Source organism: Drosophila eugracilis, unplaced genomic scaffold, assembly GCF_018153835.1.
Source record: "Drosophila eugracilis isolate 14026-0451.02 unplaced genomic scaffold, ASM1815383v1 contig_2088, whole genome shotgun sequence".
Classification (NCBI taxonomy): domain Eukaryota; kingdom Metazoa; phylum Arthropoda; class Insecta; order Diptera; family Drosophilidae; genus Drosophila; species Drosophila eugracilis.
In genome coordinates, this window is record NW_024572964.1 from 3,213,898 (window position 1) to 3,232,067 (window position 18,170).

The 18,170-nt window shown below is 41.8% G+C and overlaps 2 protein-coding genes across 4 annotated transcripts; one reads left to right on the forward strand and one right to left on the reverse strand.

Annotated features, from left to right (window-relative positions):
* Positions 1-29: 29 nt before the first annotated feature.
* On the reverse strand, positions 30-16,174 carry LOC108107741 (hippocampus abundant transcript 1 protein). Of its 3 annotated transcripts, XM_017215402.2 has the most exons (9): positions 4,743-6,530; positions 4,416-4,664; positions 3,110-3,205; positions 2,522-3,046; positions 2,252-2,460; positions 2,106-2,192; positions 1,944-2,041; positions 1,606-1,878; positions 30-1,442 (listed from the first exon to the last, which is right to left on the reverse strand). In XM_017215402.2, the coding sequence occupies exons 1-9, from the start codon at positions 5,142-5,144 to the stop codon at positions 1,345-1,347; spliced, it is 2,037 nt and encodes a 678-aa protein (XP_017070891.1). In that variant the 5' UTR covers positions 5,145-6,530; the 3' UTR covers positions 30-1,344. The 3 variants fall into 3 exon arrangements, with proteins under 3 accessions (XP_017070891.1, XP_017070892.1, XP_017070890.1); XM_017215403.2 differs by lacking the exons at positions 4,416-4,664; positions 4,743-6,530 and adding an exon at positions 15,652-16,174; XM_017215401.2 differs by having other exon boundaries at positions 4,416-6,533.
* A 450-nt stretch (positions 16,175-16,624) lies between these two features.
* On the forward strand, positions 16,625-18,115 carry LOC108107743 (alpha-1,3/1,6-mannosyltransferase ALG2). Its single transcript, XM_017215405.2, has one exon. It carries the CDS (start codon positions 16,819-16,821, stop codon positions 18,091-18,093), a length of 1,275 nt encoding a protein of 424 aa, XP_017070894.1. The 5' UTR covers positions 16,625-16,818; the 3' UTR covers positions 18,094-18,115.
* The last annotated feature ends 55 nt before the right edge of the window (positions 18,116-18,170 follow it).

The window sequence follows — 18,170 nt, forward strand, 5'->3', positions numbered from 1 at the left end:
ATCATAAATGAGTCTTGAGTTCATTGTACTAGCGTTTCATTAAACAATTTTGTTTTATTTTGGTTTCGTTTAAAACACTAAATTACACGTTAAATCATTTACAATCAAAATTTGGGTTCAGTTTTCTAGTATACTGTCTCTCGCAGTCCCCCTATTTCTTTTTTAAGGGGGCGCTACTCCATTGACCTTACCTCTGCTCACACGGGTGGATGTGTATGTAAACGTCCTACGTCTGCGAGTTTTTCTTTGATTTTATTTGTGGGAGGAGGAGCGAGTGGGGAAACTTTACACGGTTGTAGCAACTTCGAAAAATATAACTTTCATATCTATAGTACTATACATACACATGCACGTGTGTGCTCCCTATATGTACGTTCAAGCATTGACTTCATTAAAGGCTCTGCATTATCTTGCTTTATCAAAATAAAAACTACAGCGTTGCACATGATCGGAGGCGCTAACTTCGCATTCGGCTAAATTAAAAACATTTCGATTTTTGTGTCAGTACCCATACATATATCTCTCTATATATATCGTATATACATATTTATCGTGTATATACCTTAAGGTTTTCGGTTAAAGTCGCCTAGTTTGTGACCCGATTCATTATAATTTTCAATTCGTTTTTGTTTTTTAGAGTTTAGACTTTAAATCACTACAATTTTCAAAGTAAAGCTTAGTATTCAGTTTATTTGGATTTTCCTCTTCTTAATTGGTGTAACTAAACGGCTTTTGGGAAAAACAGAAATGTGTGTTAAGCCCAACATGAAATGCGATCGATATTCAGGATCCCGAACTGTGTGTGTGCATTGTGCTGTGCTGAATTTACGCATTTTTATCCGAAGATTTTGAATTACACTTACTTTGTTTTTTATTTGGCAGTTATTTTGTTGTTGTTGTTGCAAAACAATTTTAGCTCTAACACCTGTGTCTGCTGTGATGTAATCCCAACCCGAAGAGAACTAACAGTCGCTAAAGCAAAAGAAAACGAAAGCCAGAAGCCGGAAAAGCGGCAAGCACGGGCACGGGCCAATCCAATATGTGACTACGTTACTTAAGCAATAATAAATTAGTTACGAAATATAATTGGGCTGAGGTGATTGGTGGTGTGGTGCACTTAACGGAAACTATGATAAAAAAAGAAGATCTAACCACGAAAACATTAACATCATCTCGGCCTGATCTGCGATATATATGCACCTAATAGACTCGGAAACTAAAGCCAAACTAGTTACAGCATTTGTTACAGTTACAAAATCCTTAACTCCTTAACACTGCTTATACGTATCTATAGCCACCAGCTGGGTTCAAGTTGTGTGGATAGGACGCCGGCGATGGAGCGCACTACAGCTGCGCCAGCGAGTCGGAACGGATGAGCGGCGCCAGGGAACTGGGCGCCTTGTGGCCCGTCTCAATCTCGTACTGCACGTCGAGCGAGGCACCTGCGAAAGATCGGAACGAAAGTCATCACTGTGTTCACAGCACTTGGAATTTTATTCATGATCATGACTAAGTTGCAACTGGCCCATTTTGCCCTGGGATGATAGGTGGATTGATGGAGGGTATACTATATGATTATATGACTTGACGACTCTGTACTCTTACGTTTCTTTTCCAAAGTGGAAGTCTGTCCCTCCGGAATGAACGCCGCCACTATTATGGCACAGAAGACGCACAAGGCGCCAAACACGAAGGGCGGACCCGGCACATGCTGAGAGATCTTCTCCACGTTCGTCGCCCTGCTGCCACTGCTCTTCGCGTGCGAGTCATGATCGTCGTTCAGGTCCACGTTGAACAGGTAGAAGACCACGCCAAACACCGCTGGCCCTAGGCCATTGCACAGACCCCTCATGCCCGTGATCATGCCCTGGACAGCGCCTGAAATATTTAAATTTGATTTAGCAAGGATATGTTTAAAAGAATAGTAAAATATGGAAACTTACCCTGACTCTCAGGAGCCGCATAGAGGGATACGAAAGCGCTGATGGCGGGATACGTAATAGAGCCCAAGGCTGCCACAACCCCAGCCGACCACATCATCCTACACCATACATATTATATTATTTAGCTAGCCCTCGTATTAGAGAAATAAGATGACCACTCACCACTTCTGACTGCCAAAGCCGTACCACAGCAGCTGCACGATCTCTAGGGCTAGGCCCATAATGATCGTGCGCTTGGCCCCGAACACTCTGACGAAGATATAAGTCGTTAAACACCAATTGGTAAAAATGGATAGATTGAAACTCACTGCATGAAGGAGCCCAGGGTTACTTGTACCGTAATGCTGAGAATGCCTACTATAGCTATGAACACCGAGACCTCCACGTAGTTGAAGCCCATCTTCAGCTTGAGATAGACAAACATGCAGGAATACTCTCCGGCCTCGGGCAGATAGGATAACAGCACAGTGAGGCACAGCATCAGCACGGTTTTGTCGGTGCCCACTTTGCGCAAAGCCTAAAAAAGACTCGAGTCTTAAAATTCCAGTTTCACACTTTAGAAACCATAGCTTCCTTACCAGAAAAGGATCCGCCTGTTCCCAGCTAATTGGCGCCCCCCACGAGGCAGGCCGCATCTTCTCCGATAGACTCTCCGGCACAGCCACCAGGATGAAGAAGACATCCAAAAGCGCAATGGCCGTGGAGAGGGCCACGACCAGCGTGTCGCCATACATCTCCATCAGGGCATTGCCCAGAGCCGGCGAGATGACCAGGCTAGCGGCAAATGTGGCCGATGCCAGTCCATAGGCCTTAGAACGCTCTTCCGGCGTGGTGACGTCCGCAACATAGGCAAACACCACCGAGAAGGTGACGGCGAAGGCGCCGCTTATTGAGATCATGGCAAAGAACCACCACGTATTGATGGACATCAGCGGTATGGGCAGGCAGGTGAAAAATACTGTGACTAATAGGAAAAACTTTCGGCCCCAGATATCCGAAAGGGCGCCGATCAGGGGCGCCGACAGGAACGACAAGATCCCCTTAATGCCCATGACTAGGCCGTTCATGAGGAATGTGTGATCCGGGAACGTCTGGTTGAGGGTCTTTAAGGGAGAAATACAGAAGGTAAGAAAATATAAGAGATTATAAAGCTATCCAGAACTCACCGATATTATAGGCATGGTTAGCAGACCCCAGGCGAAGAACTCTAGAAATATCACAACCAGCGCATGATGAACACTCGGCTCCCCAATTCCGGAACTCTGTGGATTAAATTAGACCCCTTATTAGCAATAATACAAATGTATATGCGATACAGATAGATATCAGCTAAGTAAAGAGTCGTGCCCGCTGCCAATTGGCATAATTGCAGGATGCACTGGCGCACGGACGGAGGCGACGCACCCAAACGAGTGCGTCATCGTTATGAACACCCAATCAGTTGATAAGGCGACGACAATGCCGCGTTAACCCTTTGAGGCCCCAGCCAATTGGTGGCTGCCTTTATTTGTAAACATTTGAGTCCCGAGTCAGCTAAAAATAAATTGTACTAAATGCGAAATTGTTTGAGCTCGTTAACTGCCCCAATGTCACCCGAGGAGGCTCCGATGGATTCGGAATGCCGCCAACTGATTTGTTTTTTGCCGCTCATCAATAAATAGAAGACGAAACCCGAACGAATGCAGGAACCTTTTTAAACTAATCAAAAAGCTTTTATGCTGATCATAAAATATCAAAAATGACAAGCATTCAATATTAAATCTATCAAACTAAGTACTGTGATACGGAGCTAATTTTAAACTTCCTTGAAAAGCTAGAAACAGTTTCTTAATTACTTAAAAATATTTGTTCTTTTCATATTTGCCTTAGATTTATAATGTATTATTGAACAGAGTAAAAATGACCGACTAATAGAAGATCCTATAGGGTTAAATGCGACTTCTAATGAGTTATATTAATTATTATTTACTACAGCTAATTAACTATAAACTTTTATTGATAACAACGACATCTAATGAGTTCCGTGAATCATTATTTTCTATGTTAAATTAACTGGAAACCTTAGTTGATAAGCGGATCAATCCTATGTTTTCTTTTTTCTAACTATTTTATTATAGTATATTATTATATTCTTTAACTTATTCTATAATTGCAATATTAAGTAAAATTTTAAAACCAAATAATCTCTATTTTCTATGATCCTATCATATTTTATGCTACAAGGTTTAAGATAGGTGATATCTCTTAGATAAATTCATGTAAAGCGACTGTTTATCTTACATGTGGTAAACCTTATCAGATTATTATGGAAAAGACCCAACGACAAAAAAGTAATTTGATTAGAGATAAATATGTTTAACCATAAACCAAGCCCTATTAAAAATATATTTCTGTAAAACTTAACTAAAAAATCGGCAAACTTATCAAGAATTTTAGATCTTATGTAAGATTCCCAGTTTTTTTATAAAATACCTTGCAGCAGCAGAAGTTGCAGACAACCCGCAGCCACTCGAAGAAGCGGTTACGCTTGGGTCGTTCTGGTGGCGCGTCAGAGTTGGCACCCTGTGATCTCATCGAGATGTATGAGGCGGCCGAATGTGTCCTCCTGTGGGCGGCACCTGCGCTTCCGCCACATGCCCTGCTCGATCCTGAGGTCGATACGACCGCCGTTTCTGCAAAGGCTGCACTGGGATGTGCCGCTGCAGCTGCATATCGCGATGTCTGCGGAGTCGTGGAAGAGGAGGAGGAGGATGTGGCGGCATTAGAGAGGGAGTTGTGCCCCTGATCGCACCCACTTACCGTGGGCACATCATCCAGATCGGGCTGCTGACTAGAGCTGGAGCTAGAGCTGCTATCCGCCTGCTGTTGATCCTTCAAGGGTGAGTGGCGCTTGACTAGCTGACTGCCACGACCGCCAAAAGCGGGAGGAGAGAGGGGCAGGGAGCTGATAGTCTCAACATCGGCCACATCCGCCGTTGTCGGAGTGGAACTGCTGCTATGGGTACTCAATGTGTCTGTCTGTTCGCCCGACTCCTGCCGCTCTCGATCACGTTCCTCCCTCGCCGCCGGTTTCCTTTTGCTTGCTGCTGAATTGACCTGTTCCACTTCGGAATCCTGCTCGAAATCCTCGGGCTCCTCCAGCTCAAAGCTGCTCTCCAGCGTCTCGCTTTGCCGCTGGTCATAGTTTCGCCCACTGCGCATGGTCTTGTAATCCGCCGCTCTAGCTGCGTGTCTCCCTATTGGTATTTGATGCTTCTCTGGGCTCTCGTATCACACTAATTTCCATTGCCACGGGTCCACGAACATATGGGGTGAACGGTTGTAGGTGCTGTTTAATGATTTCGGGATGCGATCCGGTTCACTTCTCTGCACTCCGCTTATCTTCACGGTTTCTGCGGCGATCGAAGCGAGGTCTATCTTATCATTTGTTTGGCTTAAACACGATGTTTCCGCTACCGAACTGTTCACTTTGAGGCTGAGGCACTTTTCTAGCTGCAATTAAAGTTGGCCAACCGATTGTCGCTTACTCATTTGATTTCACTCGAAATTCGCGATTTGCTTTCAGCTGTCCACAGAGGAAGTTCTCTAAGGAGATCAGGTGTCTATCAGACAGTAGAACCTCACTGGTAAATAATTATCTTAGGTTAAACACTCATGTTCTTTGTGATAATCGAAATGATTAAACCGAAATACTATTTATAAGTGAGTCATGAAGAAGTTTAAATTTAAGTTTTTTGTATTTAATTATAAATCGTAACTAATCCTTAGAGACGCCGCAAAGTATGCTTTAAGTTCAATCTGAGTGTGTTATCCACATATTTGCTTGGCCCAGATTATTAAAGATCGCGCTAAAAGCCAATTTGGCCCCGCACTTAATCCCATTGCTTTGTGGCGATTTTAGCACCCTGGTGCAAATCGCAGCTCGAAAATGGATCGATCAACATTAGCAAACGAGCAAACGAAGCGATTTAAATCGCAGCATATCAAAGTGAAATAAATGGAAAATCAAGTTCAATATCGGGGCTGCCTGGCGATTCACAGCAATTTTCCGACAATGTCAGTTGGGTAGAGATTTATGTGTTTTTGTTTCGATGTGTCCGGTCTGCAAATGTTGCGAGGATTAAACACACATACCCGACAATGACTTTTGGATCTCAGAACTCAAGTCAGCCCCCAGCAATTCTTACAATGCGCGGCAATATCGATCGTTAAAATTTTAATTAAACCAACACCCGAAAAAAAGTCACTTAGAATTTTGACAAACATGTGAATCAAAAACATCTCCAACTCTGACGCTGACGATATCTCGATTGTTTCCCCCAAAAAAAAAAAAAAACAGCGACGTCTGCTCCGTTTCGATGTCCGCGACTCACTAAATGGATCGTTTGAGGGGACTCGGTTCTCCAGCTCTCACTGCCAGTTCTCTACTTCTCCCCCAGTTCTCCAGTGAGCGGAAGCTCGACAGAGCACACATAAACCGAGAGAAACACATGTACACCTGCTGTGGAGCTTATTTGGAAAGAGTCACAGCAATAAGAGTCACTCGATAAGAGTAACGAATGAAAATTATGAATCTTTTATATTTTTACTTAGTCAACTAGTCCGCAAAAATATAGATTTTTTGAAAAAAAGAGTGAATAATAAAATGAATCCTTATTCAAATCAGTCCTAAGATTTATGATGAAATGGGTAAAAATTCTCTAAAAACACATTTTAATCCTCGTAATAAAGAAACTTAAAACCTTTATGGACTGCACTTTTTATTACCAAATAACTAGGGTATTCAGAAATCGAACACTAATTCTAGCAACACGTTTTTATCGCCATTATCTACCGATAAAAAAGTTTCGGATGTTTGTAAAATGGATAATTCTATTAACCAAAACCAACGAAAATACCCCTCACGTAAGCGAGGAGTCCACATGGTGCTACGGGTAGCCATAATAAAAAGCCCAAAAGTAATTGTCGCACATATCAAATAGATGAGCTTGACAACGATGATGAAAGTTTCTCGCCAAAAGCAAATGAGAAGCGGCCTCCGGTACAATGGAAATGTTTTTGCTGCCCAACCACATAAAATTGATTGTTATCTGACTCTCGGCAATTATGCTCCGACTACTTGTGTTGGCCTAACAAAATTCCAGATGACGGGACCGAAAAAGATGAGGCGAGGTTGTTCTCGGGACACAAGCTTAATAGCATGTAAACATAATAATATGTGAATAAGCAACCAAATAAGGAAAACGAATGAGGTGAATAAACAACATGAAGGTAATTCTATATATAAAAAACATTTTATAAAAGTGAAGTCTAGTAACAGGGAGAATCCTAATTTCATCTTGATTATAAAATACTATTTCCAGGAATGTAAATTAATATGAGTGCAAAAGCCATTCTTTTTACGTTCTTTTCCATTATAATCTGTAAAATGTGAAACCAGAATATAATTTACACTGCCATAAACCCAACCAAGTTCGCAAACTTTATGCGCATAAACATCCGTTGGCTGCCGACCGCTGTGCGTGGAATTAGTTGGATAAAACCCATTTAAACTGATCCGAACTGAGCTCAGCCGCCGTGCATAAATCATGGTGATGGTGACCTGACCGCCAGTCCGTGAGAAGCAGCAATCGGGTCAAGTGCAGGCCGGAGAACTCACAACACAAATTTAATTTCCTAGCCTGGACAAAGGAACGAGGTAATGGAATGCAATCCTGTTGCAGCCGGGACAGCCTGTTGTCCGAGAAGGAAACGCCAGCTGCCAAGTCAATCATCGAGAGAATGAACAGGAGGATCTGCTGCCCACTGATGGGTTGAAATCCATTCACATGGCTACATGTGTCGCATCAAAAGGCATTAGGAACGACCTTGACAGGAGCGGAGAGGCAAGCGCAGTGGAAAAGAGGGAAGTCCGGAGGAAAGGAATACAACCGGACGGATAGACGGACAGACATCCGTTTTGGGGACACAAAAAAAAAAAAACAAATGGAAAAACAGACAACAAGTCCACGATGGCGTAACGATTTGGCAAGAGACAAGCTGGAAAACACATTTCCATGTTTTCCTTTCATTAATGTCACAAAAAAGAGACTAGCGAACAGTTAGTCGCTGGGCTGGGCACTGCCAAATTGAAAAACCGGCTAAAATGGGATGTGAGCTAACGACTGACGGGTATTACGTGCCCTCAAATGTGGGGAATTTAGTTTTTTTCCTAATTAATCTTGCCGGTCATGGGGGAAAATTCCATATGAAGGGTCTACCCACAGGACATGCAAAATGAAAAAAATAAAGAAAAGGTTGCCAAGGTCAAGTTGGGGGCCACACAATGGGCCGTTCAAATATTCACAGACCAGCGCCATTCGTGACCCAATCTAAACTCCATTAAAATGCATTTAACCCCACAGAGAAAAATAATTCTGAAAAACTTTACGATTTACTCTATTCACTTTAAATATATGACTTTGTTATGGAAAAGTTTTTGTTGACATTTATTGTGAATTTCCAAGAGCAAACAAAAACAAAGTGTAAGACTGGAAAATAGAATGCATAAAAAATATTATAAATCAGCACTTTTATTCAAATTTTTAAGATTATATTTCTGTAGAGCCACAACCCCTTCCTCTAGAGAAGTTTTGCGCACGTGGCGCTCTTGATTTCGTTTTGGATTTCGCAATAAGACCAAGACCACCAGACAATGGCCAATAGCTGGCAACTCCATTGTTGTGGCTTATTGAAAAGTAGGCCAAAGCCCAAGCCACCAAGGACGAGTTGGCAACACAGAAGTTTCGCCTTAAAGTGGAATATCCTGCTCTCCCCTCCTCTCCACCTCTCCTGTGCGCAACGCAACCTGCCAAAGTCAAAGATTATCGCGCGTGAGTGGGTGGTTGGAACCTTAAGCAGAGGACTCTGCCAGGAACCGAGGACTGTCGCAATTTTAATTAAAAATATTCCAGCTTGCCTGACGGCACACAAATCAATCAGCGACACTTTTGGCAGAGTTAAGCACCCCAAAAGCGAGGTATTAAAAAATAAACAATGAGCAGAATTCTATGAAATTTCCTTTATACCTTTTTCCTATCCGGGTTTATTGCTTCAAAAGTGTGGGAGGGATTTTTAAATTAAACTCCTTCAGTTTGGGTAGCATAATAATAAATCATTTCCCAAAGAAGTAATTAAAAACGAAGAAAGATAAACTTTTTTCTAAAAGATTAAATAAAGCAATTAAATAAAACACTTTAAACTTAATGAGCTTTACTTAATATGCTCTACCAAAAACAATAGAATAGTTGGAAAAGCTCGTCTTAAACAGTGAGTAAGTTCTTAGTTCCGAGTATTCCTCAACGGAACTGTTTAAAATTCTTGCTGCCATAAAGTGAAACTGAATACGCGCATGTGGGGACTTCTCTATCGACCAACGATGCTCTTTCATCTTCCACCAAGTTTGATGCCAAATGTCAGCCCACATGAAAAAGGGACTTGCTGACGACTGGTGGCTAATGGAGAGCATTCCCAACGCCAAGGTCATGTGAGTGCAAGAGCAAAGCGGAAAAGCAATAGGAAGAGGAGGGAGGCGCTGAGAGAGAAGAGAAGAGAAGAGAAGAGAAGAGAAAAGAAGAGTCACTGCCAAAGCAGATGCTGTTGAAATATTCAATTCAAAGCCTGCAGCGCGCGTGCAACGCTGCGGATACGTATTCCTATACAACTACGTATACGTAATGTGCCCGTTCACATTAGCCTACCAGCAAACACACACACACACACAGCTGTCTGTTTGTATACATTCTCGTGGGGCAAACGCTGCCTGCTGCCTTTCAATATTAAAAATAGTTTGTCAACAACGTGGCCAGAAAGTGTCAAGCTGCGACGGCTGCAGCGGCTAAATTGGTTCGGGCCCAGCAGGATGGGAAGGATGCCAGGATGGGGTAAAGATGAGTTAGAGAGCTCACTGGCTTTCTAGGTTGGCAAATCGAATGAAAATAATCAATTCTATTGATTTGCTACCGGAAATCTGTAATAATAATGTTTATATATAAATTGAGAAAAAATAATAAATTGGAATTTATTCTGCACAGCAAATTCCTCGAAGGTGAATAATTCTCTATCAAAGATATATAAAATGTTCCCTGTTATCAGGCTGCCTGATATGAAACAGATGAAACACTAAACATCCGGTTTTGCTCGTTGAACTATAACGAAGTTTTAACGAAAACATTAAATCATTTAAAAGGTGTTTTCAGCCAAAGCTTCAGCATTATGATTCAGTTATAGTACATATTCGACTCTTTAAATTTATATTTTCATGAAAAATATCCTTTCTATTTTTATGAACTTATCAGATTTTAATAAGCTGAATTGTTCAACTCAACAACTTAGATATTGACCGAGTTCAGGGCATAACTATAATCAAAACGGGCGCAGGACACCAAATGATTTATGTGTGTACCCTTATATTGATTTAGCTCGGGGGTTTACACACAGATTCCGGCAGTAAGATAATGGAAATTGCAGTGCTGGCTGTCGCCCATTCAGCAAAACCATGGAATCAAAGGCAATCCCATCCGAAAACACCCAGATTTCATCAGAACCACAAAATGGTTGGAAAAAAGCGACCAAGTCAAACCAAGTAAATGGCGTCTCTTATTGATTAGCGGCGATGATGCACACCCACCCAACAGAACCGAACCCCTGGCACCACCCATCCGACAAGCCGAAAGCTAACCCGATCTGAATCTAAATTCGATTCCGAGCACCCGGCTGACCTTGCAGGCCGCACCAAGCACGGCCGCATGCACCAAGCACGGCTGACTGGCAAACACGGAACACAAGCAATTTTAATAAATTTATGATTCTTGAACTGTTGCCCAAAAAGTGTTGACACAACAACAGGCCATCCGAAAAAAAAGAAGCAACAACCGCAAAAAGACTGTATAAAGGTTGCAACACGACAGGACTGCATCAGCGGAAGTCGTGCAGTTAATTTGCATAAGGAGACAACGGAAGCGATGGCTCGGAGGCTTGGCACTTGGCCAAAACGCCACAGCCCACAACTAGTCACACTATTTTGCTTAGATAATTCCTGTCACATAGTATTAAGAACTAGGGATTCTCTAGAGAGTTAAAAACATCATGAAATTTCTTTAAAAGGGACACATAAAACGTAAAATTTAAAGTAGTAAGTGAACTTTCATAATTCCCTAAATAAAACTTTATAAAATTACTCTTTTAATATGTGTCGACATATCCCTAAACATTAAGGTAAAGTGAAAAAGTTTTAAGCGAACCATTGGAGTATGAAATATACCCAAATTTGCGACAGGAATCATCTCAGATTGTATAGGACATACTGCAGTTGACACTGCGGCATGTCTATGAGACAATAGACCCCTCAACTCCGACAAAAGGTTCCTCAAGAGGAGAGGCAAACAAAGCCTCGGAATTGGGAATATAATTTATGGATGGCAGTGTGTTATCTAACGGCATTTTATAAGACTTGAGCCGCCACTCATGTGGCGAAGTTTCGCCATAATTGATTGGTATTCGAGCCCCCGTCTGAGCAAATGTTTGCCCTGGCTTCAGGACTCAATCCTGATTCAGGAGCCGCAGGAAGAGAATGGAAATTTATGCGTGGCAGACTTTTTCCTTTTCGCTTTTCTAGCAAAAAGAACCAAAAAAAAAAACAAATACATAAAAAGTGTGGTGGAAATTTTGCGGCGAGGGTTTATTGAACTCTGTTCGTTTGTCGAGCAAATTTGGTTAGACAAATAAACGTGGGTTATGTGATTCAAAGAGATGATTTCTGTGGAGGATGATTGCATATTAAGCAAGATATATTCCATATAATATACTTATACCCACAGAGAATGCAAATCTGATTGCTGGTTGCACTACGGGGAGCATTATCTTGGATTTGATGGGGCACACATTAAACGAGAACCTCTAGAACTCCTAGAACCAGAAGACCATCAGCCATAAAAAGTCATTTTACGAGCGCTAAATACGTACGAAATTATGCGAAATTCTCAGAACATTAAACAGGAGCATACTGGTCAAGGAAAAGAAATTAAAAGGATCGGAAAAGTGGGCGAGTAAGGACGCCTAGTTCGAGTGACCTTCTTCAAGGAAAGCCGAGGCTTTTCCTTTTCTTCTCTTTTCATTTTCATTTTCGTTTCCATTTTTGTTTTTGTGTGCGTCAGGCGGCCAACGAACAAAGGAAATCAGTAACACGAGAGGCTGAAGGAAATTCAGTTTCCAAGGGGAAAATTCTCCGACACATTTGGTTTTTCCTGCGCCAAAAAAGAAAACATGAAGAAAAACTAGAGATACATATTATAGTCTGATCTCATGAACAAAAGCATAATTGAACCAAGAATAACAACAAGAGTGTTGGGTAGGGGGGGGAAAGTAACAGTTTTGCGTAACGGGACGTTTTCCGAGTTTTCCGTGGGTGGAAAGCTGAGTGGCAAAGCAAATTGAGTGGGTCAGCAAATTGGGAAGCATTTCAAGTTCAGTCTCTCTCAATTTTCCACTTTTGAATCATTAAATCATTAAATTTGCACAAAAACACACTTTTCACGGAATTTTCCTGGGCTGTTTTTCTCTCTATGCTGTTTATACAAGGCTTGATTTAATTGCACATGGTACCGTTCGGATATAATTAACAACAAAAGTCGACACGAAAAGAAAACGCGTGGAAATTGTTTAGTGAATTTATAGTTTGCTACACAGCGCGACAAAATGTGCGCTTCGATGTGCGCTTTTCCACACGCTGCGCCGTACTCAGCTGGAAAAGCGTCTGCTTGGGCATTTTCTTTTGCTTGCACTTTTCCTCGCGTTTTTCACAAAAACACGCGACCCCCGAGCTTTGCAAGTGGAAAAGCTTTTTGGTATTTTCAGATAGTGCCTCTCTCTGCGGACTCATGATTTATTCTAAGGAATGTACACAGGCTTACAGACTTGAATGAATTATTTAAATTATATATCCCAATGATTTCTTTTTATTTTAACTTAATTAAATAAAATAATAAAATACATACGAGAGCAGAAAATGTTACCCACTTTAAGAGGAATGAATTTCCCTAACCCCTAATAACTTTCGATTCTTTCACTTTCGTCGCAGATTTGCTCCATAAACCTGCTTTCTCGCGTGCTTAAAATTTCCCATAACAATTACCATTGGACTTTTCGCCATTGTTTGTTTGTTTGTTGTTGGTTCGCCTTGTTGCTGTTGTTGCATGTCACATTTTCCCGGCTTCGCATTTTCCGAGAGAGTGCGCCGAAGAAAAGCTTTCGCTCACAGGGATTTTCCATGCTCTCCTCGCAATTCATTCTGTGGTTTTACTTTTGTCATTGGCACCTGTTCGCTTCTGCGCCTTATCACAGTGTTTTATGAATGAAGGAGCTTTTCTATCAGACTCTCATCGAAAAGCTCTGTTCGGGGAATATTTTTACAAGGGAAATTCGCAAAAAAAAGTTTAAAGAAAAACGTAAAAGTATGCTTTGTCGAAGGGAAATTTTTTAATTGCCTGGCAATGGTAATTAGTGCACTGAGAACCATTTTAGTTACTTTACTTTATGAAAAAGGTTACCAATTTTATGTTAATAAAAGATTTCAGAAAATTAAACTAAATACCCAATTCTACTTGTAACTTTATTTTGATAGATTTAGATTAGATTCCTGTCTTAACAGTTAAAATACAATTTCCCAGAAAGCATAGGAAAATGTAAAAACTTTTTTTCGCATGAAATCTCATGGGAGGCATATGGTCTAATGGCTGCCGTGTGCAGTATAATTAGTGGCTAGCCAAGGTCATAACACAACTCCAAAAATTAAATTCACGTGGCACAACCCTTAATTATATTCCCCAGCCAATAGACCGCAGTGAAAATATGAAGAAATCAAATGGAGGAAATGAGAAAGAAAATTAGAGCACGGCGCAGGCGTGGTAGGCTTTCCAACCAATCGAAAACTGTTGCATAGAAATGGGAGCTTGGCGGCATGCTGGCTACCAACTTAGCATTTCCATAAGCGGCTAATTAACTTTTAGCCGGGAATAAACTAAGTATAACCAACTCGCAATGGGTTGGACATGGGATGGGGTCATATGGAGTTCAGACATCCACTCACTTGTGCTGCTACTAAATTCACAGCAGAAATTACTGACATTACAAAAGGGAGATTTTGGGGGTGGAAAGCAAAGGTGACTAATGTAATATTTACACGCGCGCACTGATTTGGTCGATCATTAGTGCGGTAAAGGTAAGAACTACGATTGGTAAACAAAAGGCAGTTCAATGCCCCCCTAAAAATAAAACCAGAAACCCGAAAAGCACTTGAAGAACAGAAAGCGAAAGGCCAGAACCCACGGAACAGCTTCTCTACGAAATGGAAAGTCAACCACAAGTGGTTCATCTGGCAGTGTGTGGAGAGAGGTCACCGATGTTGAATTGATTACGCCATCGCCAGTGACACACTTAAATGAAAGTGGAAATGAAACTGGAGCTGGAGAGGAGTGGAGCAATATGGGCTTATGAGGTGGAGTCACCATGAGAACGTACCCACTTATCAATCACATTTTTATGCCTTTACTGCACTTTGATTTCGGTGCAGAGCTTTAAAGCAATATGCCGATTTGGGGAAAACCTTGTGATATTATCGCTATTATCGCTACTCGGAGGAAATCGCCTGATGTCTGCCTCATGTACCACCCCCTACAGTGGATATCAGCTTTACGTGCACGCTTAGTCATTAGTGATGGTAAAGTCCCACATTTGAAAGCAGTGGGGTACATTATTCACACATACACGGGCAAAAATAATAATGCTTATACATAATATTACGAATTTTAAAATATTTCAAACCAAAATACAACAATACTTAATTATATTAAGATGAGTCGGCAAATTAAATATGCATATATAAATTAACTTTAAATAATTTAAGGCATATACGAGCTCAAGAAAATTATTAAATAGAGTTATTCAATGGGATTCTAGACTACGTGACTGAATGGATTCTCTTATCAATACAATGAGCTTAAAACTATTTCAAAATATTAAGTATTATACACGAAGTAAATGGAATAGACTCCAATTTGTTCTTTGTAGATAAGAGAAAGTAGCTAAAGAATAGGTACTTAAAAAGGAGTAACAACCGGGTGAAGTTTATTCCCAAATGAGAAATTCTATCTAATTATATTTAACAAATTAAAGTGCAATTAGCATAAATATAACCTAAAGAAAAGGCATTCACATATTTCTAATACTGGTACTTAATCTACCCCTGCTTATACGAGTGGCACTTACTTATAAGCATACATAAATAGAGCGAAAGATGATAAGAAATACTACATTTCTTCCAAACCTATTTCATATGGATACGTTCAAGCCCTGTTCATAGGGAACACCTAACCGATTGCATTTCCAGTATAACATCGTTTTTTATAAGCATAACTATAGTTCAAGACTACTTCGAAATACTATAATACCCTGAGAAAACCCCCGTCCCAACTGAGTAAACATTTCAGTGCTGGCGTTGCCATTACCCGAATCGCTTGATAGACCTCGATTACGTCTGAAACTAATGCCCAAATCGCGGCTGGAGTGTCGAGCACACGCCGTTTGCTGATTCACTCCGTTCTAGAGATAAGGCCACCACTTTAATGTTAGATATCGCCAAAGTGCGAGTCCGAAAATCCGTGAATATACTCACCGTAAAGACACTCTTGCTCTTGTGGGCTCGATTCCGTATTACCAATCCCGCCAGGGGCTTCTTCACATGGATTTTAGGCATCTTGGCGGCGGCGCTGGCAACTTTACGGCTACGTGGCTTTAGTTTTACCGTTACCTATAGAATATAGGACGCAGTACGTTTGTTGACTTTGGGAATGGTAATGGAAACACCGGACGCTTTTCTTTTAGTGTTTTTTTTTTTCTTGTATTATTTGTTTCTATCAATTTGCCTGCGTGTTTGATGTTTTTTAGTCGCTACACGGCACTTAATTGAGGCACACAAACACGGCGGACACCCGATTTACTCGTTTAAAAGCGCTTTAATCACGATTATTATTAGTTTACTACTATTTGGTGGTAAAGAGACGCCTGGACGACAAGAACATCAACAATGACGGCGGCGGAGGAGGCGGCGTTTTAGGCGGCTCGCATGCCTATGGGTTAATTGCCATCGACGACCTCATGTGGCTGGGATCACTTGGGTCTGCGCTGCACTCTGCACAAATTCTGGCTAGGATCCGGATGCGGTGGTTCCACGAAAATTTAATGCGTTCGTTGCAAACACGGGCCGAGAACGAGGTTGATTTGGGGCTAAAAAACACCAAGAAACGCTGTCAACATGTGTTCTAGGGTTGCCGCTGCCCGCGGTTTTCTGTTCTAAAAAGTAGTGTCTTTAAAATACGATATCCAATTTATAAAAGTAATGTTTAAATGTAAGATTATCAAATGGTCTTAAGGCCCTATAACCTTCAATAACATTCAAATTTACAAATGACTGTGTTGTACCAACAACTAAATTTTTACGAAATGAACAAACAAATAACCATATAATTTCGAACAATATTCTTGTTCTTGTGAGTAATAGTACAACAATTTGTAAAAATATATAAACATTATTTTTTAGATTAAAAAATAGCTTACATTAAAATGTTGGGGTTTGGTATACTTTTGGAAACCTTTTAGAACATCTATGACGACACGGTCACACTTTACTAAGTCAGCTGAAGAATAAAACAATTTTAAAGTTTATAAAAACAAAGGCTTTGAGAGAATGCAAATAATTTGACCCTAGTGTCAGCAAAAGGATATAATCCTAGTTTATATTTTTAGTTACCAAATTCCTGTACTAAATATTAGTAGTTAAGTCATGGTTCGCGTCCTATTCCTTCACCCAGATTTGGGAATCGGAGGTGCTGAGCGACTGGTGGTAGATGCCGCACTGGCTCTCAAGGAGCAGGGCCACCAGGTTAGCTTCCTCACCAATCATCATGACAGCACGCACTGCTTCAAGGAGACGGCGGACGGAAGTTTTCCGGTGCAGGTTGTGGGCGACTGGTTGCCACGCAGACTCTTCGGAAGATTCTATGCCATTTGTGCTTATCTGCGCATGCTCTATGCTGCCATCTATGCCAGCTTCTTCATGCCCCAGCGGGAGAAGGTAGATGTGATTGTTTGTGACCTGATCTCCGTGTGCATTCCGGTTCTCCGACTAGCCCGCCATCGTCCAAGAGTACTCTTTTACTGTCACTTTCCGGATCAGCTCCTCAGCGCCCGCGAGGGCCTGCTAAAGCGGTTCTATCGCCTACCCATTAACTGGCTGGAGGAGCACACCATCGGACTGGCGGATAAGGTATTGGTCAACTCCAAGTTCACGCTTCGAGTCTTTCAGGACACTTTCCGCCGACTGAGCACGGTACCGGATGTGCTGTATCCTTCTCTGCACACCCAGTACTTTGATCAGATGCAGAAAAAGCTTGAACAGCGTTCTGCTGTAATAGATGAACCTATTCACCCGCGCGTTCCACGCAATGCCTTCATCTATCTGGACATCAATCGTTATGAGCGAAAGAAGAATCACGCCTTGGCTTTACATTCCTTGCGCCTCCTGGGCGACATGCTTCCCACAATGGACTTCAAACGCTGTCGGTTGATCATCGCCGGAGGTTACGACACCCGCTGCATGGAGAACGTCGAACACTTTGCCGAGCTGGAGCAGCTTACGGAGAAACTGAAGCTTCAGGATCATGTCGTCCTGCTACGTTCACCCACTGACGAGGAGAAGTGCCGTCTGCTCTTCGCCGCTCACTGTCTGCTGTACACCCCCGAAAACGAGCACTTTGGCATTGTGCCGCTGGAGGGCATGTACTGCTCCAAGCCAGTGGTGGCATTAAACAGCGGTGGACCCACTGAAACTGTGGTTAATACATCAACGGGCTTCCTGTGCGAGAATCAAGAGAAGAGCTTCGGCGGAGCAATGTACCAGCTTTTCCGGGAAGAACCGCTGCGGCTGAAGATGGGCGACCAAGGTCACAAGCGAGTGCAGCAGAAGTTCTCCTTCCATGCCTTTGCAGACCGTTTAAACGGCATTGTGCAGGAGCTTGTTTCAATACCAAAATTTTCGACTACTAAGAAAACTGAATAAATTTCCAGTTTAACTGCATGTACATATGTATGTATCTTGAATTCTTCTAAACAATTATTTTTAGCTTCTTCCAAAAA